General features: G+C 37.4%; 3 protein-coding genes and 4 non-coding genes across 7 annotated transcripts in view; 6 read left to right on the top strand and 1 right to left on the bottom strand.

Annotated features, from left to right (window-relative positions):
• Positions 1 to 237: 237 nt before the first annotated feature.
• LOC581157 (collagenase 3) overlaps positions 238 to 25368 on the top strand; it is a 31107-nt gene continuing 5976 nt past the window's right edge. Inside the window, exons 1-3 of the mRNA XM_030984127.1 lie at positions 238 to 821; positions 1266 to 1648; positions 24657 to 24865. Of these exons, the coding sequence (XP_030839987.1) occupies positions 687 to 821; positions 1266 to 1648; positions 24657 to 24865 (727 nt within the window). The 5' untranslated portion in view covers positions 238 to 686. The remainder of the gene's footprint in view (positions 822 to 1265; positions 1649 to 24656; positions 24866 to 25368) is intronic.
• Positions 2806 to 10138, top strand: LOC100893587. Its single transcript, XM_011682257.2, has 6 exons — positions 2806 to 3036; positions 4271 to 6092; positions 6530 to 6676; positions 6953 to 7153; positions 7588 to 7720; positions 8043 to 10138. Exons 2-6 carry the CDS (start codon positions 4275 to 4277, stop codon positions 8360 to 8362), a joined length of 2619 nt encoding a protein of 872 aa, XP_011680559.1. The 5' UTR covers positions 2806 to 3036; positions 4271 to 4274; the 3' UTR covers positions 8363 to 10138.
• Positions 10933 to 14089, bottom strand: LOC105445996. The gene is made up of 3 exons (XM_011682258.2): positions 13587 to 14089; positions 12851 to 12967; positions 10933 to 12457 (listed from the first exon to the last, which is right to left on the bottom strand). The coding sequence occupies exons 1-3, from the start codon at positions 13753 to 13755 to the stop codon at positions 11418 to 11420; spliced, it is 1326 nt and encodes a 441-aa protein (XP_011680560.1). The 5' UTR covers positions 13756 to 14089; the 3' UTR covers positions 10933 to 11417.
• On the top strand, positions 17677 to 17786 carry TRNAI-UAU. Its single transcript has 2 exons — positions 17677 to 17714; positions 17751 to 17786. It is a non-coding gene; the product is annotated as a tRNA-Ile (tRNA).
• On the top strand, positions 18044 to 18153 carry TRNAI-UAU. Its single transcript has 2 exons — positions 18044 to 18081; positions 18118 to 18153. It is a non-coding gene; the product is annotated as a tRNA-Ile (tRNA).
• On the top strand, positions 18382 to 18491 carry TRNAI-UAU. The gene is made up of 2 exons: positions 18382 to 18419; positions 18456 to 18491. It is a non-coding gene; the product is annotated as a tRNA-Ile (tRNA).
• TRNAI-UAU lies at positions 18720 to 18828 on the top strand. Its single transcript has 2 exons — positions 18720 to 18757; positions 18793 to 18828. It is a non-coding gene; the product is annotated as a tRNA-Ile (tRNA).

The following is a 25368-nucleotide window of genomic DNA, read 5'->3' on the forward strand; positions in this document are numbered from 1 at the left end:
GCAAGCAGAGAGATAAGCAGACAGCTTTATTCTTTGAAAAGAGACAGAAACCTAGAAAAAAGGAGAGACTTTTGTTATACTATGTTCTAAATTAAATCAAATCAAATCATTACCCTTCTCTCGCTATCGGTATTCCTCGTCCGTGATGAGTCAACCGCACATGCGCATCGTCGGTCTGCGCAACGGTTAGTGAAGCAGACGATCGAGCCAACTAAACAATCAAATTTACAAATCGCTACCCCCGCCGATAACTTTACCATGACGTCACTCAAAAAGGCGCTCATAAATACGGGTGAACTCGCAAGTTACACAGCATTCAGCAGCAGATTTAGTCACAACAAAAACATTCAGTCGAGAGCCCTGTGAGGAGAAAAGCAAATAACAACTTCATCACTGGAAGATTTAGTTCAGCGTGCATTATTGATTGTGTTGACTTACTAAAGTAGAAACAAGGTCGAATCGAGTGATTATTTGAGAAGGCACACAAACATTAGCTCCGTCGAGTGGACAAGAGCGAGCTTTTAATTCATTCGTGTGGCATAAGTACATCTTCAAGATAACGTCTGCCCAACTTATTAAACTTTTATTCATGGTGATATTGTGAGTTGGACACAAGGGAATCTTAGAACAATCAAATTAACAAGAGATTCGTATTCATAAGAGAGACGGTAGATATTTATTTCATCATGGAAGGATACAGGAGGAGTAAAGCATCATTAAGACATGTCATCGTGTTGGTTCTTTGTTCATGTTTAATGTTAAACCCAGCACATAGCGCACCAGTATCAGACAACGAACTAGCGGACCTCAGGTTAAGTTTGGTAAGTTAAGTTTTTATTCCAAATACATTTGAAAGGGAGATTTTCTCTGATGCATTCTCTCTCTCACACATTCTCTGTTATAATTCCTCTTCCGGTATAAATGATTAAATTTTTTAGTCCGTTTTTGACGCTCGCCTCTATTATCTTCCATCTCGTTGTTGGTGCCCAATATGTACGATTGTTTTCCTTTGTAGTTTCAACCACTTTTATATAAAGTGTCTCTATTAATTCAATAAAACTGGGAAAAATCAGCATTTATATACTATGCTCCATTAGCCCTTTCATGCTTTGTTTTACAAGATAGGAAGGTCAAGTTATGAACAAGAATGAGACAGTTAAGTAATATCAAAGTCAATGAATTGTTATTCGACGTACATAGAATTCAGTCTCATATTGTAACTACCATTTTACCTTTTTGTCTCCAAATCTCGTGGATCACTACAGCCCTTTTTCGAGAAGTACGGCTACCTGTCTACGAGCAACATCGAACCAGGAAAAACTCCAGGTGAGACGCTGGGCAGCGAACAGTTTCAACGCGCCGTCAGCGAATTTCAACGCTACGCCAACATCGACATTACGGGAACCATTACGGAGGACACAAGAGTTATGATGATAAAACCGCGCTGCGGTAACAAGGACACGCAACCGAATAACCGCGTGCGACGTTACAACGTCGCGGGCGGTAATTACCGGTGGAATAAAGAGACGTTGACGTATAGGATAGTGAATTTCCCGACCATGCGTAAAGCTTCTTCAGTCAGCGAAGTCCAAGTTCGTCACGACGTCCGGATGGCTTTTAAGTTGTGGAGCGACGTCACCCCACTTGTGTAAGTACTGTTCTTTTCTTTCTTTTTTGTTTCCTTCATTCTAAGGGTTGTTTTGCGTTGTGATCCTGTAAACTAACCCATAATCTTGCATGCCACCCTGTCACGATTCTGGCTATAAACCTGTTCAAATTTATCTTAAAATATATAGTAAAAACCGTGCTTCGTAATGAGCCATGACCCATTTTCCACAAAACGGGTTAAACTAAAATAATGGGTTGTAGATTTTAGCTCTTTCTGATTTATAGCAACATGCCATTTCAACTACATTTAGTTCCATAGTTTACCCCTTGAGTTTGACTAAAAATTGATAAGGCCAATGGATGAGGTCTCTTAAATTCTATACAAATTCTGAAGAAATAGAAAGTTTGTTTTTCTGCTCTGCTGCACTGCTCACCGTTTATTTACATCCATCCAAATATATATCAGTGCGGACAACAACTGGAATGCCATGAATAGCTGTGGTCTAGAAAATCAAACATTTCATTGATAAATATGCCATGAAAATGATGGATCACTTGCTGAAAATTGTTGGTGAAAATCAAAGATATTGTAGTATTATGCAATGTTATGCATATACCCATCTTGTAGTCATGGAAACAGATACAAATATAAACCTATCTGCCTTATACTATTTACATCGAGGGACACGCATCTGTTGATAAGATGGGCGTGGCGAGGATAAAGTCTACATTTCTCATTATTTGTCACTGGTTATTGGTATTTTTTAAATCTTTATGATACTATAAAGGGTTATGTTGTTCTTTGTATCAGTGTTCAATAATTATTCATCATCTCTACTATCGCTGTCATTTTCTCATTGACATGATCTCTCTGTAAACTCTCAGTAGAAATAATTAGCTTTTTAGAAAGTGAGTGAGAGAGTGAGATGGAAAGGGAGAGAGCGGAAAGCATACACATTTACATAACCCGTAAAGACGGTGGGTAGTGCATTTCCAAGACACGCTCTGACCATAGACCTACCACCAACCAACTGGACAATCATCGCTGGAAAACTGATCGATTGCACCTGTTCCGAGCTGATAGCGCGCTGACCGATGCTTTACTTGCACTTTACTCAGTTTTACGACTTTTCGCCGCGGGGAATGTTTACACTAAACCCTTTTGCTCGATGATGGTCACCGCGATCTCCCCGGCCCTCTTTTGACGATTCGCTTATAGTTTGCATTCATCAACTCGATTTTGTGTTAGCCATACTACGTCACCCGGAAGAAAGTGTCATGCGCAGTATAACATTGGTGTTCATAGTATAGCAGTATTTATGTGCAGTTTCTCTTTACGATACTCCGAACAAGCCTGAAAAAATCCGATTGAATTTCACCAATCCTTCTTGATTTGACATCAATCCGAAGATCAACCGTTCGATAAAGGTAGGTACGACTTCACCTTTCAAAAACTTGCTTAGATTCCCTGTTTTTTCGGATATTTCCGCACATTTCTCCATCGTTTACATCTCGTATTTGTATACTTTGTATTCCCGTCTTCACGTTGAATGTTGTATTAGCGATGTGCAGTTGTTTGCACATTCAGAAAAAAAATACTAAACTTGAGGCTTATTTCACCGATTTTCGTGAAAATTGTAATGGTTACGTCACGCCTACGCATTTTGCAGGGCATTTTCTACGGAAAAGTGTTGCTTATCACATGCAAGCGTACGTACGAGTACGAAATGTAATGTTTACTATAGATTATGCTAACCACCGGTAGAACAATAAGTAAACTAGGTCTAGGCCTATTACAATTTACAAACAAATAATAACAAGCTTTCCCATTGCTCGTTTGTCATTTAAAAAATAAAAGAAAATTGAACTAGAATATGGAAGACTTGATTTTTACTTACATAAATAACCACATGTGGGGATATCCGGGGAAAAGTCTAGCCCAGTATTCTTCCAGGCCAGTGTGTGTAAAGTGCATTGACTGATTGAGTGATTGAAAATGTAAATGGTAACGCCAACGGTTACGGTTTACTTTTTTTTACTAGTTTCAAAGCAACGCATATAAATGATAAGACTAAACAAATGTAAAAGTAAGAGTCTATGTCGACTATGGCTCAATTCTGGTTCGATTTCAGATTCTCTGGAGACTAGACAGGACAGGAGGCTTTATGCCACAGTAGAGTCTAATTTAGTTAACTTTTTCTGTCCCTGGCGTTCCAATGGTTGATAATTATGTCTTATTTTGTATTGTGTACACTGATATGTAATGTTTTCCTTTGCCGAATAAATAATAATAATAATAATAATAACTGGGATAAATGTAATTAAAGCCTTATTATGTAAATTTCAGCATGAAGTTAGATATTGTGATTGACTCATGCTTGTATTATAATTCATGACACCTGAATATGAATGCGAACATCTACATGTATTTCTGCTTCGCACCAGTAAAATTAAAATTGGTTAATTTAATAAATTACATATTTTATATTTTACTTGGCAATGAGTGGTGTCATCTTATTTTAACAATAATAATAATTTATATCTATTGTAGTTTTGGTGTCCAAGAAATATTTATTTAACTTCTTCTGTACCAATTTTAATGATACAATCAAGATGGAATTATATATTAACCATTTCCCTTTTTGTGTGTGTGCTAAAACAGATTGATGATGGCATCTAGGCACGGAGAGCTCCTGAAACAGTATTGCCGGCTCTGTGGAACAAAGACTGCAATAGCTGATAACAGGAATCCATACAAGAAGGAAGCGTTTGAAAGGACTATCCAAGAGGCACTTCATATCGATACAAAGGAGGAAGATGGGGATGTTTTTCCACCCTTTATTTGCCTTACATGCGAAAGGAAGCTGGCACGATTCAAACTTTTGAAAAGGAAGAAGAAGGTATTTACAGTCAACATTCCTTTGAGAGAGTTTAAGCAGCATGATGACACATGTGAGATGTGTAAAGAAGTGGATGGAATTGCTCCGACCCCAAATGTTGTAAAAGCAGGGATGGAAGCAGCGGAGGAGTATGGGCTGTCGTTCAGCAAGCAACATGATCGGATTTTGATCTTCTCAGTCATTGTAAAGGAGCACAATGTCTGCGTTCCAAAAAGCATCGCCATATTTGAAGACAGGACATGGGAAGTTGCCTTTGTGGGCAAGAAAGTAGCACCTTCAGCAAATATTCTGCATGGTATCCCTCTTCTTCTGGATGAAGAATCTGTCAAGGGACTTGTTAGATCTGTAGCCGAGTCCAAGGTATGTGTTGGAAACAAGGACTTTGTTGACTTTCTTAAAAACAAAAACATCAGAGGGTACGTAGTCGATACCAACTCGGAGGAAACAGTCCGCAGCATTAATTGTAAACTTGTGGCCGAGGACAATGGTAAATGCAGCGTGTGTTCCATCCAGAGGAGTGACTTATTATCTATGAAGAATAGGAATAGGTTGTCTTCACCTATGAAAGCACGTGTTTCGTCAAAGGCCAAGTTGCAATCTCTGTCGAAAAAGCAACTGATATCCAGAGCTAGGAACATACAGAAGGACAGAATGAAGGTAAAGAGTAGCCAGAGGAGACTTCAGGACAAAATAAGGAAAATGTTTCGAGAGGAGAGTGTGCCGGTTGGAGACACGGAAGAGATTGAAAAGATGGTGAAAGGTGCAGCGGGGGTGATTGAAGAGAATCTTGTGGATAAGTCGGCACAAAAGCTGTTGTGGGAGGAGCAAACAAAGGCGTTGAAGACAGGAGACAGGAGACAGATGCGATGGCATCCATCGGTTATTCGATGGGCAATTGCTGTGCACAGCAAGTCCCCCGCAGCATACAAACTTATCAAAGACAGTAAGTTTTTGATATTACCTGCAATAGGAACACTTACAAAGTATACACATTACACACAACCGAAAACAGGAGTCCATCACGATATGATACAGCAAACTATCAAAGAGATGAATTTGAAGCACGAGTTCCAAAGAAATGTATCACTCATCTGTGATGAAATGAAGACTAAATCAGGCATAGTGTACTCTTCTTCGACTGGAGAACTCATTGGTTTTGTAGATGTAGGCAGCATAAATAATGAGTTGCGTGCATTTGAAAAGCGCCTAAAGGAGGACACAGATGAACTTGCAAGCCATGCATTCATGATCATGGTTCGTGGCTTGTTTTCTCCCGCGAAGCAAGCTGTAGCCCTTTTCCCAACTTCATCTCTACGCAGCGGGGAAATCTATGACTGTGTCATGAAAACAGTCTTGGCCGTCGAGACAGCGGGGCTGAAGGTACGAGTTGTTGTGGCGGATGGGGCATCGTGTAACAGGAAATTTTTTCGGATATGCACTGATGATGTTCACGGCTACTACACCATAAACCCCGCTGATCAGGACAGAAAAATCTACTTCTTCTGCGATGTTCCGCATCTGTTGAAAACAGCACGCAACAACCTGGAGAATTCTGGATTCAACCGCAAAAGTAGGAACTTGCAAGTAAGTGTGTTAATGAGCAGTGTCTTATTTAATCTTTTTCTTCAAATTAAGAAAAAATACCTGTGGAAATGTTAGTGTACATGAAAATAGAGAAATCCATATTGGAGGTGCGTCCCATGTTCATGTCATGATTTTTTAAAATATTTTATTCCATGTTTATTTCCTTACAATACACACACACCTACAACCTGTACATGTACATTGTATACCTACAGTACCTTTGCCCAATACTCGCTCAAACATATTTGTAACAGATTATAAATTGTACTGTATTTTCAATTATTTCAATTCTGAAATTAAATTTACATTTACCCCTCTCTCTCTCTTTATTCATATAGTCTGTCATATAACAAAGCCTTACAAGTATCAAATTTTATTATCTGTATTACAGCTTGATAAAATGAAATAATTCATGCTATATCTTTGTTTGATTTCAGTTTGGCGAGAAGCACATGCGCTGGACACATCTAATTCAGCTTTATGAATGGGACTGCACCTCGGACTTGCGACTCCTACCTAGATTATCGCATGAACACCTGTACTTGAACCCTTCCCTCCGCATGAGAGTCAAATTAGCAACTCAAGTGAGTATTCAAATTTGGTTTCCACACTTCTTTACAGAGATGACTGAGAATTTGATAATCGTTAAGTATTACATTTTTGTTTTATTTTTAATTTTTTTTTTAAATTTTTAAATTTTTTTTTGCGGGGGGGGGGGGGGGGGGGGTTGCGCCCTGTTAACGATATCATGGACATATTACAAATGTGCAAATAAATGTATATATCTATCAACTACGTTGTCACATGTTTTTTCACAGTAATTTTTTATTTTTGTACATTCTTGTTTAATTATTCTCCAGGTGTTGAGCAAATCGGTTGCAAACGCACTGAAACTCAGGAGTGACAACACCGGGGATACCTCTACCGATGGAACTAGGCAGTTTGTTGAAATGTTCAACAAGTTCTTCGATTGTCTGAACGTGTCCACTGCATCAGAAGGCCAACGGAAGAGAAATCCCAATCTCTTGCCCTACCGTGATGTTGACGATAGCAGATTTGAGGTACGATGTATATAAAGTAGTATAATTCTAGGCACTGGCAGTCTTATTCATGTTAATAAATATGTCTTTATAAAATGACACATTGTTTATGTTTACATACAACATTCAAAAATGTTTGTGGCCATATAAAGTTATTCCAGTGCAAAAAAAACGAAAAAAACAGGGAGGCTATGGGCATTCTGTCCCCAAAAGAACCCCCTGAATTTACAAAGAGTTCAATGCAAAGCGATCTTAGAGTGTGATTTTCACACAGGCTTCAAAATTTCTCCCTCCAAAAATAATTCACTTCATTTTCCCTTATTCTCACCCTATCATGTGGCATTAATTGTGATTTGTGCTAGATAAAAATATTTGAAATATTTTAAGTTCACTGTGGCCTTACGCCAACTTTCTGTTAAATGTTTTGGAATCAATTTTTCAAATTTAAATTTCAGTGGCTGAGAGACGTTTTCTTGCAGTACCTATCTGACTGGGAGAAGGCAATTGCTGATTCACCCAACCTGTCTGCAATTGAACGAGAAAGAAGATGCATCAGCAAAGAGACACGAGATGGATTGAGAATAACTGGTAAGAGTTGCTTGTCTCCCTTCCAGGACTCAAAAGTCATGCCAGGCCACTAATTGTAGATACATTTACTAACTAACATAAGGAACCTTTTTATTTGTTTCTTTTGGGGGGCCAGAAATCAAAATCATTGTGTTTCTAGTGAGTAGTATCTTTTTGAAAATCACAGTTGAAATGTCTTCAGTGATTAGCAGTGCAATACAAACCATAAATATCTGCTAGATTTTTAAATAGATACCATTGATTGATTTATTCTGTTATACAATCCCACTTGATATTAAAAAAAAATTATTGAGTGTTCATTTCTGTTTGTTTATGATTGCAGTGAATTCATTCGTTGAATTGACTAAGGAGCTGTTGGTGGAAGAAGGTGTACAGTACGTCTTGTCAGAGAAATTTTCACAAGATCCTATTGAGGAATACTTCTCAAAACAGCGAGGTGCAGGAGGTTCTAATGACAACCCTACTATTCAGCAGGTAGCAAATAACATGTTGACTTTGCAGGTTGCAGGTGCTGCTGTCAAAGCATCAAAATATGGGAATGTGACCAAGAGTGATGGGACTGATGATGTACAAGGACTCCCACTTCCCAAAAGGAAAAGACATGTTGGCAACATGGAACATGGTAGTAAAAAGAGAAAATGATTGAAGATGATTTCTTGTCATTTTGATTTCATTCATTTTGGCTTGTACATCTATGTGTACAATGACATTTTTTGAAAGACTATTCCATAGAAAGGGACATCAAGATTTGAAACAAAGTCTGTTTACGTCTTCCAGATGTGCCAACCCGAGTCGTTTTAATGTTAAAGGGAATCACCAGGCAAAGAAGAACACATACATTTTGGTAGCGTTGAATTATATTAAATAGTTGCCCAACATTCTGTAAAAGGTTGTGTAATTTATAAACAATACAATTTATTATCACCGTGTAGGGAACCAAAATGGCCTCATGCTTCCGTTTGCACCAAGCCTTTTTCATGTGTTCGTTTGGAGACAATGTAATCGTGGAAGATGCCTTCGTCCTAGACAAATTGTAGATGTTGACACATGAACTCAAGCTTTTATTAGTATGGTAATGTGTTTTCCAGTTTGTTTGAAAACCCATTTTTCTGAACTTGTTGGTGGAAAGGACTACTAAAAATGTTACCTATTATTATATAATAATATTATTAATTATGGGGTACTTGTTCCCTTTAAATTGGAACTTTTTATTATATCAACGTTGCTGCTGAAACGTTAATACATGATTCTTGATTAGATCACCTTAAGGAAATTTCACAAGATTACTGTTTCATATAACTTTCTCAAGTGTAAATGTAAAATTTTTGTAATTACTATGTCAGTTGCCAATCAGCAGGGAATATTGTAGTTGTGTTTAAAGTATTAACAACGATTAGAAATGGGACCCAGTACTGGCCACTTTTTCTTGACGATGGCCTGCTTTGCAATATATCCACAAAAGTGGATCAAAGATACATTTCCATGATATAAGTTGGAAAACATTTTTGTGCTATACAAACAATCAAAATTATTTGTTCATCTCTACAACAAATGTTATTCATGACCACAGATTACCTAATGTAGTCGAATTTTGACGGAATGTTTTCTTGTGCATCTTTATCATGAACTAGGTTACATTACAAACATCCCAGTTATTGAGACAGTGCTCGATACATGTATTACTACCACTGGCATAATGGTTTGGAGGTGTTTTAAATTAACTTCAGGCCATAATTGCTTGACCAGCAGACAAAGGGGGTGTTTCACAAAGATCTTTAGTGAAACTTAACTTGAGGTTAGACTTAGAATTAATGGAGAGCCGTTAATTTCCTTGAAAAAAAAAAATGTTTTGTAATATACGGCTACAAATGGCTTTCCATAATTTTAGTTCAACCATAGAAATAAAGTTGATGGTTCAACTTAGGATCCATGTGAAACTCTCCCAGGCCAAGAAGGAAAAAAGGGTTAAAGTGATCCATTAACTTTGCCAAATTCAACCAAAAGCACTTGGAGCTTTCACACTGCTCTTGTTCAGATTGTGGTGACAGAAGAATTACTATCAGAAAGGTGATACTTTGTGGATACACATAATCAATGTACCATTTTTTCATTGGGTAAACATTGTTCCATTTTGTTTTTAATATGTATATACAAAGAATCTTATATGAGTATATTATTGAAGTCACAAATATCTTTCTGGGAAAATCTTGTAAATTAATGTATCACTTACTTTTATTGAGAATTTGAGATGTGTGATAATTTCAAATGGATATGACTTGTTCATTTTTTAACTGATTCCCATGAGATGTTGTATTGAATTTTAAGTAAATACATGAAACAGCATATACATTTATAGAGGAATTTTTTTATTAAAAAGTTGTTAATAAAAAGCCTTTCAATCATGACAATCATGTAAAACTTGTGTTGAGAGTAATTTATTATTAAAGTCCATTAAAACTTAAAAGGTATATGCAAGTTACCTCAGGCTAGCTCTTGAACTGCATATTGTGCATTACTAACAATCACAGTATATTTCAGTTACTTCTCATGAATTTTATTCCCCCCCCCCCCCAACACACATTCAAAAGATGAAAAGATGATTTCTTGGCGACATATCTACTTGCACATATCTTTTATATACAAAATTTCTTAACCTGCTAACGACTGACAGATTTTTATACAAAATGTATTCTCCATGAACCCAATTATTTTTTCGGACCAGTCCTGAACTGGTTAAATGGAGAATCCTAGAATATTATGTACAGTCGAACCTCTTTAACAAGCTGTTTTGTGAGTTTCCCGATATAATGAGGTCATTTACTTGGTCCGATCTGCTTATTGTGAGGTTTCACTGTATAATGTTAATGTCAATGTTACCTTTATAGATCTACCCATTAAGGACGAGAGCTAATTCAAGGCAAATTGATCATTATTTTCCAGAACAAATTGGCAATAAATACAAATCATTAAAATATAATCAAAGCTGGTAGAGTATCAAAATACATGTAGGGATAAAAAGGGAAATTTAAGCCTTTTCTCCTTGTACACTTCATATAATTAATAATCATCTTGCCGAAGTGTAGGACTACCAAGCTAGGAATAAATGGGCCATCGTCCTTGATGGGTTACTGAAATACCTCGAGTTAAAAAATATATATAACATGAATTTGTAATTGTTATAGTTTATTCTACATGTAGGACAAAAGTAGGACAAAAGAAAATAATTTTTAAAAATTCAGTTAAAAAAAAACATTTCCTTTTCCCTACACCTGATAGACTTCAACATAATAGCAAGTCATAAAGTACACATCATTAGAACACTTATACTCACTAAAATGTAAGCATACTATTTAAAAGAATATCATATTTTATGACGCGCATGTAACTAAGAAAAATAATTCACAACAGTTTATAACGCACATTTCACATACGATGTAAGAAAATAAAGTAAAGGTTCAGCTTACAAATCACATTTGCATGTTAATAACTATAACCACTATAACAAAACTGTATGTGCACAACGTACACCAAAAGAAAATGTGTCTCCTAGAAATATTACATTCATACAGGTGGATTCGAATTTCATCTGAGAATCTAACAACGGGCTCTGACAACTTTAAAGATAACTGTTCTGACAAATGAAGACCTAATACAACATCACAGGCAGTGTAGCGGCGGTTCTACTAGCGGTTATTACTTATTTCTTCAGAAGTTCTTTACGTAGACTCTTCTCCCCTTTAAGAGATGTTTTTTTGGTATCTTTACGAAGTAAATTGTATGCTTTTACAAAGGCAAATATTCGGATTTTAACCCAGTAATTAACAACTGATATAAAAAGGGGTTCAACATCAATTTTTACAGAGCAAGATTGAACCAAGGATTTCCATATTTTTAAGACATTTTCATTATTGCGGCATTTGGCAGTTAGATTTTCTTTGAGATTCTTATTTTTTAACGAACACATATTTTGATTAAGATAACCCTTGGATATCCTTTCCAAAGCCCAAAAAAATCTAAAAACATCATCAGTGACTGTAAAAAGCCCTCCTCTGTTTTGCATCTCCACCCATGCCACTGTGTATGACAAAAATGATGGGGCCATTGTCTGTTTGTCATTGGTTGATCTCCAGGATTGTAGTATCGCCACATACTCCTTGGCAAGTGTCTGCTTGGATCTTTGATACCGCTTTCCTAGGGCGTACGGTATAAACCCAGAAATATATCTAAGGATCTGCGCTTCCCGATCACCATCGTCTTGGCTCTTCTTACGTTCCGTGTCTTCACAGGATGAGTCCTGCCGTTTCCCTACCTCTAATACTACCTTATCTAGTGCCGTCTCAAGGACAAATTGGTATAACAAAGTACCGACAATTGCTTTGGAAGAATCTAGATTGTTATCTTGGAGAAATGTGTTCCATTCCACTTTCTGCTCCTTACATGTCCTCAATGAATGGAACCGTTTGAAAGTCTCATCCTGTAAACCTGAGCCAATGGGAGTCTTGTTCAAATCCTGAACCATATCTAAAATATTGTTTATTGTGTGGGCACAGAGTACTGCAAAAGATGCATCTCCTTTCCTGGCTATCATTTGGCATGCTAAATTCCGCACATCTGAACCATAGCCATGCTCGCCTGAAAATTGTTCTGCACTTGACACGGTATCTAAAATCTCTGCCACAGTTTCCTTCGACGCACCCTGTAGTTCACAACGAACCTCATCTGTCATGACAAAATATGCTGCAAAATAATAAACAAAAGGAAAAACTTAATTTCGTTTTATTACAAAGAGATATTTGACAATAAAATACTTTGAAGTTAAACTATAATAATGTCTCATCAATATTAGGGATGTAGTATTAAACTATGCCAAACAAATTACACTAGTAGGACCACCAATTTAGATGAAACTATCAGGGCTGGAATGTATTTAAAGTCTAAAAAAAAAAAAAAAAAGTATTTTGACAGAAATTACAGTAAATAATAATACGCATTTAACATTCTTCTACCGATTCCCATGCACATACCATCTCCAAACTTGGTAAATATTATAGTCTGAGTAAATTAGGCCAATACAAATTAACTTAACTAAATGTACAAATACTTATGATAGAAATTGATTACAACCAATACCTTTTGTTTTTTTTGGTGGATGATCCTTGCCCTTGGATGTTGCCTTGCCCTTGGATGTTGCCTTGTTCTTCTTTGTTGGACGGTCATTTGAAGCACCTCCACTTTCAGAAGCTGTGGCTAAAAAAAGAAAGAAAAAATAAACAAAAGTCAACACTCAAGAGGACTTCTTTAAAACAGTGAAGAACAAATCCAGATGACGACTTGTGCCTGGTCCTTGATCTGTACAGACATGGGGAAAACAATTATTTGCATTTATATCATTTTCATAATTTTGACAAGAGTGACTTCATATATAAACAAAGTATTGTACAGTTAATAAAATAATCATTACTAAATCTACTTTTTAGGACAATTTTTTTTTTTTTTTAAATTTAAAATGCTGTTCGCCTTCGTGTTAACAATAATTTAATTATTCTGATTAGATTTAGGCCTAGATCTATCTGCTTATCTCTAGACTAGTCTAGGCTCTAGCTAGGTCTAGATTTCTAGAGTTCTTTTGTTTATATTATGTAATTTTAGAGTTACATAGGGTCTAGTCTACGTTTTTTCGTGTTTTTGAGTTTTAAGTGTAGAGATTATTACACACAATCGTTGATTCTTGATTTCAGCTCCGATCATCCGCAGCATCGTCCGTGTCCACCACACACAAACGTTTAGAGTCTAAACATTATTATTTTGCAACATCAACAATAATGGATGGGACTACACAACAAATAATTTTAATAATGCCGGTTACCTGATGACGCACTCCGTTTAAGTTCACTCGAATTATTAGCGGAATCATCCACTGTATGTATGCCAATCTCATCATCATGCGGATTCAGTACAAGATCATTCCAGTCCTCTAACTCTTCAATACTAATATCGGAGAAATCTTCCATCGGAAAGGCCATTGGCATTGCCATGACTATCGCGTACACAGCTGATCTAGTCTAGATATATATTCTCGTACATGCACGGTAAATTGCATCTCAGGCGTACGCTGCTCCCGAGGACCATTCGGAGACGATGTATCGTAATACACCAACGTGGCATACGGTATAGAAGCAGCGTATGCGGAATTTCGCTGCCGCTTGCGACCTACACAGAAACGTAGACATTGAAGAAGCAGCGAATGAATTTCGATTCGACAGCTGGATAATTGCGTAATGATTTACTGCTCTCGCGAGACTTCTCAGCTGTCGCATTCTGCGATCAGGTTACGCGCGGTGACTATCATCTTTTCAGCCCAAACGCTTCGATGATTGTCCAGTTGGTGGTAGGTCTATGCTCTGACTAACTAGATAACTAGTTTAGGACCAATCATCCCCCAATTGGTTTTGTCTGCTTAACCCATCGAGAGCTACGGGGAAACAAGTCACAGTAACTGTGTAATGACTGTCATGTCAATGTCGATTTGGGCGATATCAACAGAGATATGCCAATCAACCAATAGTATGACCAAGGGACAGCTCAGACAAATACAAACGGAGTCCAGGAAATTACGAAATAATGATCTTCGGTTTTCAATGGCATCACTGACCATGTTCTTTTACAGTTTGTGATGATGACGGGTGGGTTTAGGAATTCGAATCACTGTGGACATTGCGAACATTAAGAATAAACTAACAGCATGGTATAAAGGACGAATCCTTTACTCATTAATACTGCCCGAACAATGCATATAAGAAAAAATACATGCCTATAAGATGACTGTAACAAAGCTCATTAATGTTATGCCTAATATCCAGCTGCAGTGGCATATCCAGGAAATGATAAACAGGTGAGGGGGGGGGGGGTCCTCCCCAGATTGGAGTGGGTACATGAGTCTTAACCGGCAAGGATGCTATTTGCTTTTGTCTGATACTTCAAATAGAAAAAGGGGGTATGCCGGCTAGGATACGCCACTGACCTTTGATAAAGAAGGGGCGCTGCGATCACACTTTAATGAGGGTGACCTAACCCTCCTCCCCCTTAGCAACGCCTCTGTAAATGTCTTCCTATCTTTTCTAATTAGCATGTCTATTGTATATATCTTTCAATGACATCTTGAAATTGTTTTATCAAATCCTTGGTTTGGACACGTTTATATAAGATATCTTTTTCAGTGAAAGTGCATTCATAACTATGCAAGGGCGAAATTACAGATAAGAGATAGAAGAACAACGAGTTGATGGTCACTACCAAAAATACCGAGAGGAGTGATGTGGTTTTGCTTCCTTCCTTTTATAGTGTGTGGTAATCATGTTGTGCTGACACATTACGTTGTTCTTATAGTATATAGGCGTGTAAGAAGAAAAAGAAATACATTTTAAGTAGTGGCATATATATACGGAGGAGCAATAGGGTCTATGCCCTCCTCCCCCAAAATAAAATAAGGCTAAAGAAATAAAAGTAAAACAAAACATGAGAGAGAAAGAAGGGAGATTGGGAAAGAAAAAGCGAGAAAAAAAAATTATAGAACGACCCCCCTCCCGTGATTCTGATTGCGTCGAGTTGTCATTATCGAGACTCTGACAGGCATCACTCATAATTATGTTTTAAATGATGGCAACTCATGTACTTTTCTTTGAAAGTTTGAATGTTTAGAGTTCCAGTTTTCCTCCTTCATGAAATAAGTTAATTTGCGTTTACTTAGAAACCGTGCAACAATAATAATTCTTTTAAACAAGAAACTCATCTTGAAGTTCACATTTGAATGTGCCATTCTCAATAAATCAAAATATATAGACACTTTACAACAGGCGATTCATATTGCGGACCTTGAAGAAACAAGAAAACATAAAACGGTTACGGTACAATTGTTTCGATTGTCGTGGTCTACCTCGACTCAACGTTTTCTATAAATTTCGAGAATTCAAGGTAGAAAAAAATGAAAACATAAAAACAGATTTGACAATTCACTGGATACGATTGACAGACACATAAACATTAATCTTAATGCAGTCTTTTGCTTCATTACAAACTACGCCCCGCTATGATACTTGATCAAAAGATAAAATTAAAAACCACAGAATTATACCCCCTATTGAAAAGTAAATTGCCTCGGAATACGTTGAAAATTAAACACAGCTATCAATGATCATACTGTATCGCTTGCATTGTTCCACCCACGTCACGGATTGTAAACTTTATCATTTCTGAATTGATCCTAAGTGGCACTTGCGGTGTCTGTCATACCAATAGACACCAAACAACAAGTTGCCTGTTCCTCTTTAAAAGCTAATGCACATATAAATAGAAGTTAAATGATGATTTCACATAAAAGGTATGCCAAAATCGACGTCAAGTGTTTAAGAAAGAGACATTTGCGATCGAAATGGCTCAAATATTAACTGGTTTTAAAACCCCCATTGTCCATTGTCAATAGTTTCTTTCATTCATTTGGGGTAAGTTCGATTTGGTGTCAGCGCAAGTTGATGCGTGCGGTGTTGTGGTTTTGGAGTAGAATGCTGCCAAACTGTTGTCATTGTAACGGCGGATTCAGCGACGGTGCGAAAGAAAAATAATGACGGTGTAACTTTTTTTTAGAAAAACACGATCAGGAGCATGTTTATTATCATTAAAAGTGTAATATTACTATTAGAACATGCTCAAGTAGTTTCTCTTTTCGCTGCATTTACAATGTCCCAATTACAATTCAATTTACGAACCAGCCGTCAACATGTTTCGAAGAAGAAGAAGATGATGATGATGATGATGAGTCACGTTTTATAAATACATGGTTATTATTTTCGCTCCCTATTTTGTAAATTCATCACACAGACAGCATCTTCTGTATTGCTTTTCGAGCAAATACCAATTAACCCCGATTCGTTAGTTTATCAGTCTAATATCACTGCATGTACAAATATTGTTGTTTGGATAATATACTCTGATATAAATAGTTACAGACTAATGTTGTAAGATTTGCGCAGTAATGGCGATAAAATACCGCAACTTTATATACGAGCGGTGAAATCCAAAATAGATATAATTATGTGGAGAGCTGATTTGCATACAATAACATTTTGATAAAAGATCACTGTGAAAGGAATGAGCGAGATGCCGTTGATAATACTGAAACTACTCATTTTCGCACCCTAAATTAATGATTAGTCTAAAAGGGCACAGGAGCGCATCGCTATAGCATTGTTATGGGGGAGGGGTAGTTAGCTGAATTATTTTTAATCAAGGAATGATAACACAGCAACCAAAATCAGATTCTCAAATTTCCCGACCAGCTTAGGTTAAAATCTATTTGTCAGATTTAAAAAGAAATAGACAACAAGTCAGATTATTAATTTGTGCGGTTTGTCACCCCAAAAAAGTATACTTCCGACAGAAAACTTGTTCTGTGTCGCCACTGTTTTCTAAAATATTCAAATAGAAATGTTATCTATTGTCTGTCTGACGCATGTTCTGTTCTCTCCATCTCATATCGATTAATTTAATGTGATTCGATCTAGATCTAGATCTAGATCTAGATATCTAATATATCTGTAAAGCGCTTGTGCACATCGTTGGATCGGTGTATTGAGCGCTATATAAAAAAACGGATTATTATTATTATTATTATTATTATACCATTTCGGCTTTCATTTAAAGTTTTACATTATGGAAGACATATGAAAAACGAACATAATGATGTTATAGCCAAAAATAAAACATTAAATAAGACATATATATTTAGTACCGTTAGTGTAGAACAAGCAATTCCAGATAACCGCTATTATAAATGAAACAATAATTGTGGTTGCGATTCATTGATTTGCTGTAGTTCTGTGAAAATAACGTAGAAAAAAAAGCAAAAAATGCCCAATGCCGTCTTTGGTTTCATATCTTTGATTGCAGCTCAAAATTAATCCTCTCCAGTGGCGCAATTGGTTAGCGCGCTGTACTTATAGACAGTACCCAGCGACCGACTGTCTACGTTGTAGACTTGCGGAGGTTGTGAGTTCGAGCCTCACCTGGAGAATATGTTTTTCTTTTTATTACGGGGAGATGTGGTTTAGTGATACATGGTCTCAAATAAGCGTTCATATGAATTGGACTGTCTCAAGTTGCGCAATAGTGTATCACGCTATATCCCACTCCCTGTGGCTTATGCGGAGCAGAGGGGTGGGGGGGGGGGGGGGATTGGTGGGTTCGAAACTTGATGAAAAGGATCGTCTTTTTATTAGGGGGAACTTTTGTTCACGGTCTTAAGCAATTAAGCGATTTAAGAATTAACTATCTCCAGTGGCGCAATTGGTTAGCGCGCTGTACTTATAGACAGTACCCAGCGACCAACTGGCTACGTTGTAGGCATGCGGAGGTTGTGAGTTCGAGCCTCACCTGGAGAATAGGTTTACTTTTTATAAGGGGAAACTGTGGCGTTTATGAATTCGACTGTCACAAGTGGTGCAATGGTGTATCGCGCTGTATCCCACTCCGTGTGGCTATACTATAGGCTTAGGGAGATGGGGAGGATTTGTGAGTTTGAACCACACTTGATGAAAAAGATTGTCTTTTTATTAGAGGGAACTGTGGTTCATGGTCTTAATTAATTAAGCGATTTTAAGGATTAACCATCTCCAGTGGCGCAATTGGTTAGCGCGCTGTACTTATAGACAGTACCCAGCGACCGACTGGCTACGCTGTAGGCATGCGGAGGTTGTGAGTTCGACCCTCACCTGGAGAATAGGTTTACTTTTTATAAGGGGAAACTGTGGCGTTTATGAATTCGACTGTCACAAGTGGTGCAATGGTGTATCGCGCTGTATCCCACTCCGTGTGGCTATACTATAGGCTTAGGGAGATGGGGAGGATTTGTGAGTTCGAACCACACTTGATGAAAAAGATTGTCTTTTTATTACAGGGAAATGTGGTTCAGGGTCCTAATCAATTAAGCGATTTTAAGGATTAACTATCTCCAGTGGCGCAATTGGTTAGCGCGCTGTACTTATAGACAGTACCCAGCGCCGTCTGGCTACGATGTAGGCATGCGGAGGTTGTGAGTTCGAGCCTCACCTGGAGAATGCGGTTTTCTTTTTATTAGGGGGATCTGTGTTGCATGGTCTTAACCAAAATTAGAATTTAACTATCACCAGTGGCGCAAATTTTGTTGGGACCGGCCTGTTCTATAGATAGTTAGTAAACCACGCGGTCTGGATGTAGACGTGAATGTTGTGGGTTCGAGCCTCACCAAGGAAAACAACGTTCTCCTTTTTTTTTCTTTTTGTTCAATGGACCCAGTTAAATGGGTATCGGGATCAAAACTAACTTCAAGTTGTCATACCTTTTTGCTATCTGACAAATAGATTTTCTAATCTCAAACAATATAATGTTTGTTCATATTGTGTACGGGTATTTTGAGTGGGCAGTTACCATCCCCAGAACGAAATTGAAATGTCAATCAAAATATTTCGGTATAAAAGAGACGATTTTATGCTTTACCAAGCATGGAACCACCATTGTAATGTTTATTGATGTACAAACTAAATGATATCATTTTGTGTGATAATTACATCAACTATTTCGAAGCCTAACAGTTGGAAGCATTTTTTTTAACTCGCTTTTTTGGAAGCTTGGTTCTTAGAATTAGTATTTATGTCTACCTTCGTATTACAACAATCCTGTATCCAGTACATTAGACAATTATGATCTCGAAATTTCTTTGAAAATGTTATCACCAGCATTCATTCTCTTATTTTCAAAGAACTAAATTATTAAAAATAATCGATGAACTTGAAGGAAGGATACAGGATGTACGTCACACAAGGTAATAATAATATCTTACCTCATAAACGTAATAATTACGATTAAACGCGGTAGAACACAGACCAACACAATGTCCTTGTCCACTTGTATAGAGATCTTTATAGTCGTGTTGGTTTTCAATGGGTCCTGTCATGATTTGACCAAATTCATAACTTTTTTGAGGGATATACAAAGACTTCTTTTCATAATTCTGTCCAGTTTAGATTTTAATGATCTTAGTCTTCTTGACATGGTTACAAAGGCAGGGTCACATCTCTCTTCAACGAAAACAAGGAAATATTCCCTTTTCATATTTGTCTAACTTTTATAACAGGACTATTAATCATTATTGAAGAATAGAATACAATCCGTCTTCTGTTCATGAAAATTGACCTGGATTCGAATGGGATTGACCATGCAGTATGAGAACTATAGAACCATATAGAGCCAAATCTGACATGCGTATCCAGACATTTTTAACGGGGAGGGGCGGCCGCGGCCACTGCAAAACGATATTTTGTTTGTTGGGCTTCCAAAATGGTAGGGGTGGGGTCGCTTGCACATCTTTTCCCTGAATAAAAAAATGTTTGAATACTATAATAAAAATGAGAATTTGAAAAGTGCTTCTTTTTATCATTCAGAGAGTTTGTAGAGAATACCAGATAGATTATTTGGTGATGTCAAACAGTGCTAGATTCTATTTTAATTATCCTTGAATATGAAGTGATTAACAGTTAACACGTGTATTGTTGATGTTCAGCATTGCTATGTGTGTCAGTTACTACGTGGGAAGTGCTCTTGAAATCTTAACATACAATTACTTCACGTATTCTGACGATTTGTCATACACTATTGAGCAGAGTCAATAGAAAGAAGATGCCATTGAATCATGTTCAAACAAAGCGGGAATATTACAGTCAGGTGGACATAATAATTATCATAGATCAACCACATTCATACGTTGGCGTGGACCACAGCGGAATTCAACAAAAGTTCTCCGTCATCAATGCTGCAACTATCAATGAAAGATAAAATAGTATTAGTCAAATCGATTGAAGGTTAAACCTACGAGACCAACATGACACATATATTGAGGGTTCTTGAGCTGATTTTCAGAGGCTACACTATAGCCCTATATATATAGCCCGAATTGTTCGATCTTCCGTTATGTACATCATGTATTTCTGTATTTTGTCGGTCTTGTTGGCTGTCAGTATTGTGGACCTATTCTCTATTTTCTTATGTATTTTCTTTTCGGTCCAGTGACCATTTTATCAGTGTCGGTTTCAAGCATGGCTACCGATCTCCAGGAAAGACCCGCTCTGTTTCGCACCTCCGTGGTTAATGTTCGTTGATGCAGAAGTCATGTCGATACATTTAGATAAGCCAGTTGTAAGGGCGACACATGAAATCAATAATTGAGTCATTTCTTTTGGGGAACACACTGCCCGAGATCGAGACTGATACACTTTCGGAGATGAAAAGAATTAAAAGATAAAAAGAGGACCACCAGGAACGGATTATGGATTAACTTGAAGGATGAATATTGAATGGGACTTTTAATCGGGTATGTTTAACTAAATCGGGCCAAGTCAGACTGAAGTGTGAGATTTCATCTTTTCTGATTCGCCCCCTCTCCGTATATTTTGGAGAAGCATCTAAACCAATACTGTATATTCATCTGAGAAAATAAATAAAATATTCATATAAATGACTGAGACATAATGTGCCAGAATAGATAACCATACTCATTTTAGAGCCTTAGTTTTAAAGAAAACTATCAAGTACTTTAAAGATATTCTATACTTTATAATTATATTCTTTCCGTTTTCAGAATTCTTCTGCTTTAGAATTTAGGCTTGCAGCCATCAATTCACCATATTCAACCTATTACATTCGATTATAATGCTTGTCAAAGTTTACGAAGTATTCTAACCCCTTTTAAATCACAAACGAGGTGTGACCGCTATACAGCTTGTCCAAAATTACAGGGACTAAGTAATTGAACTGCTATTTTACTTGACTTCCATTGAAAACTTTATGGAGTTGCTGACCACATCTTTTTATCGTCTTGAAAAGCCTGACCCGAGAAGAGATAATCTTCAGGCTCCTACCCCTCTTTCACTATTCTCCATTCAAAATGATAAATTTCATATACATTCAATAACGACCTCCATGAAGATAATGGGACCAAAATATAATACTTTTAATGGCTCAATCATCCCATTTTTCAAAATAATGAAATTATCCCGCAACAGGTTTTTGACGCGTGCATTGACGAATTATCTTTGACAAGGTGTTTTATTTAGCACAATAGCAGTGGATGAATACAAAGATGTTTGGAGGTTAATTGTGTTGGGGTAGGGGTCAATTAGAGGCTTGAATTTATTTCGGTCATATCGGTCTGGAGAAGATAAATTGTATTTGACAGAACTGATTGAAACATATTATCATTTTGACCCTCTCTAATTCAAAACGTAGCATTGGCTGCTATGATAATATGGCACAATAATTGTCGGTAATTATTCCTGCACTTTTTTCTGAGGTGATGGTTTTTAGTGGTTGTGGTATCAGTAATGCCATCAGATCGATATGTAAAGCCAATATGCTCTCAAATACAACAATGGCCTCTAGAAATAGAAATTTGTTGGGATACAAAAACGTTATCATTCCTTGTACAGTCTGTGAACTGTTCGGTGGTGTTTATGTATACAACTAATATTATTATTGTTATCAAGCCATAGACATAAAATAAATGCAAACATGTAATAACAAAGAAAAGGATTTACGGTACGTCATGGAAGAATTCATATCAAGGTTAGTCCATTATGACCAATCAATGCCCTAAAGGCTATCACTTTCGAGGTAGTATTTTGGAGGACAAAGAAAAGAGTCTGCAAAATACAAAAAACAAAAGACATTAAAAAGGAAGAAATGCATGTACCAGTAGATCCATTTTGAACTGAATTTAACCCCCTGACTACCAAAATCTCTCATTTTCATAGGCTTAATACAGGGGGAAAATTCAATTTCCGTATAGGCAACGGGTTCAATACCTGAAAAGTGGTGTAAAGTGAGTCCAGCCATCGTTGGGTCACTGAGACGAATGGGGGAAGCTTCTGGCTTATTTTACTCGGGAAATGAAGTGCGCATTTACAAGGCTTTGATGTAAGGAGGGGGGGGGGGGGGGGTGCTGCGAGGTGGTCAAGGCGTTTCTTTCTCTCGTTCTTCTTTTCCTTCTCCCCTTTTCATTTTTTGTTTCTTTTCATTTTTTTTTCATCACTCAATTTGAGGGGGAGGTGGGAGGGGGCACGAAGGCACGTGCCTCAGCCCATTCAAAGCATATCTTTAGTTTTCATTGAAAAGTTTGATCGTTTAGGAGAATCCCGATGGAATATACTGGATGAGACATTCAACTATCTTTTTCCCTGACTAAGATTTTACACAATCATGTTTTTGAAACGCAATCATTCACCTTTGTCAAGCAGTTATCTTCGCGTGACCGAGATTTAAAAAAAGAAGTCATTGCCCCGACAAAAAGCCATTTGAAGTTCATCACCATTAGGTTTCTTCTTTTGTCATAATTTCACTTTTAAATCGAAAAAACCTATTTTGTCATCACCTCTTTTGTAGGCAGGCACTATTTATCCTCACAGAGAGTTCCAATGTTTATTTTTCGGATTTGAATGTGTCATTATTTACATTTCAGATCTAATTGTAGTACCGAGAAAATAATACAGACCTAAAGTGTTTTAACATCTAACCCCCGTCCTTCATTCTACTTCTGTCGGAGCACGACATTTTCATCCTGTTTCCTCTCTATGTTTTCGTTGCGGGTTATACATTTTCTCGGCCCATTTTATCGGTCTTTGCACTATGATTATTTTCTCAGAAAGGAAACAATAGTAAATTTAGAGTTAAACTAAGTCACATGATCATTTAGGGTAATAAAATTATCTAAAAATTAGATAATCACTATCATGACTCATTCAGTTGAAGAATATAGGACGGAAGGAGAAAAAAAATCTGGTAGTGGTTTATGAACGCACTTTTTTATACTCTTGTAAAGTTTATGGGTATAAATCTAGACGCAGTGGCCTAGATATGGGGACACTGGAGCAGCACCCCCCCCCCCCCCCTCATTGAGTAAACGGGAAGGAGAGAGAGAGAGAGAGAGAGGGGGTAGGGTGTAGCGAGGTAGGGGAACGGTTAGGAGAGAGGAAAATGATTAAACAATAAAAATGACAAAAGATGACGAGAGGATCCCCTCCAATCAGTGTCCTTATCAATTCGTCTTTCATTCATCATATCGGACGCCAGTGCCCCCTTAATGGATGGACCCGGGCTACGCCACTGCATGTGTAGACGAAAGAGTTTATGACACGACTCAAACCTTTTTCAGTTGGCGGGTGGTGGATGCCCACATCCTATGTGGTTTATAATTTGGGAGAAAAAACGTCAGTCTCTCGGATCTTTCAAAATACAGTTTCATTTTCGGCTATTATCATTTAACCTCATTTTAATCAAATCAAGGATTGACTGCATTTAGATAATAGATTATCGTGAGTGGTTTGATGAACTTTCTCTCCAGTCCTTTGGTAAATGGGTACCAGGTGAGTAAATGGGTACCTGGTAGGATTATTCCGTGAAATGCACTGTGCGCTGATAACGACTACCGGAGCTAAAGCTAGGGTAATAATTTCCAAAGCTCTTTGGAAGCGCATATAGGGGCGTTACAATGTATTATCAAGAAGTTTCTCATTTTAATCTCCCCATGCACAATGCTCCTGTTTCTCTCTTGAAATGGCAATCATTTTTGAATGATTGTATGCAGTGTTGCAATACATAGAATTTCTCAAAACTTTTTTCTTTCAGGTCTAATTATCACCGTGAAGATTTATTGTACATTTTAAAGCATGACTGTAAATGAATAAAACTTAGTCAGGAGAAGGTTAAAGAAACTGCATGAAAGATCAAGACGAGAATAATCGTTAAATAAAATATGAACTAAATGCAACATCGTCCCCCACTCCCCATGCACTTATGATGATACAGATGTTATTGTTACAAATAAAACGAACCTATCATTATTTTATTTTTTAAACAGATTCATCGAAGTCCATGATGACACAGTCGAAGTCGACATTGAGCTGAAATTCGGTAGCCGTGTTCATACATCCGTATACGGCGACCCCGCCTTTGATGGTGAAGGGGGTACACTGGCACATGCATTCACACCGAACAGCGGATGGGGAAAAACAAACGGCGACGTCCATTTCGATGACGATGAACATTTCACACATAAGATTTATTCTGGTGAGTTGATCAATACTCATGAAATATTTTCGCAAATTTTGAGTCGTAAATGCTAATGTAAAAATGTTCTAATTATTGTTACGAGTAAATTAGTTCACCATCAGTAAAATGTGGGTAAACGGTTTTAATCCAAATAGAATTATAGTGCATGCACCCATTAGCGAGAAGCGTTCAAACCAAAAAAGAAACAACTTCAAGGAAACTCACTTATCAACTCGTGAAGACCTCTTCTTTTCCCCGTGAAAGTATTATTTCTCTCACTTTTCAGAGTGGCGTTTAGGCTCGGGAAAATTAAAAGAACAGGGGATCTGCAACATGCGGGTCTGTCCAGGTACATTCTGCCCCCGTCTTGGGAGGGAGCAATTCACCACTGCCCCTGTATTAGAGTAGAGGACCCCCCCCCCCCCTCTCGCCACCGTTTATCAACTTTATTGTGCGCGTTTAATTAATCGTCTTCGTATTTTCTGCATTCGAGCATGCATGCCATGCAAAATGTGAATAAC

The sequence above is a fragment of the Strongylocentrotus purpuratus genome, unplaced genomic scaffold (assembly GCF_000002235.5).
Source record: "Strongylocentrotus purpuratus isolate Spur 01 unplaced genomic scaffold, Spur_5.0 spur5_scaffold_14, whole genome shotgun sequence".
In the NCBI taxonomy this organism is placed as follows: domain Eukaryota; kingdom Metazoa; phylum Echinodermata; class Echinoidea; order Camarodonta; family Strongylocentrotidae; genus Strongylocentrotus; species Strongylocentrotus purpuratus.

Coding starts and splice junctions, on each gene's coding strand:
- LOC105445996 (XM_011682258.2), bottom strand. CDS start 13,755: ATGGCAATGCCAATGGCCTTTCCGATGGAAGATTTCTCCGATATTAGT. Junction 12,968..13,586: donor TAAACGGAGTGCGTCATCAG/GTAACCGGCATT, acceptor TTCTTTTTTTAG/CCACAGCTTCTGAAAGTGGA. Junction 12,458..12,850: donor TCCACCAAAAAAAACAAAAG/GTATTGGTTGTA, acceptor ATTATTTTGCAG/CATATTTTGTCATGACAGAT.
- LOC100893587 (XM_011682257.2), top strand. CDS start 4,275: ATGATGGCATCTAGGCACGGAGAGCTCCTGAAACAGTATTGCCGGCTC. Junction 6,093..6,529: donor GCAAAAGTAGGAACTTGCAA/GTAAGTGTGTTA, acceptor GTTTGATTTCAG/TTTGGCGAGAAGCACATGCG. Junction 7,154..7,587: donor TTGACGATAGCAGATTTGAG/GTACGATGTATA, acceptor TTTAAATTTCAG/TGGCTGAGAGACGTTTTCTT.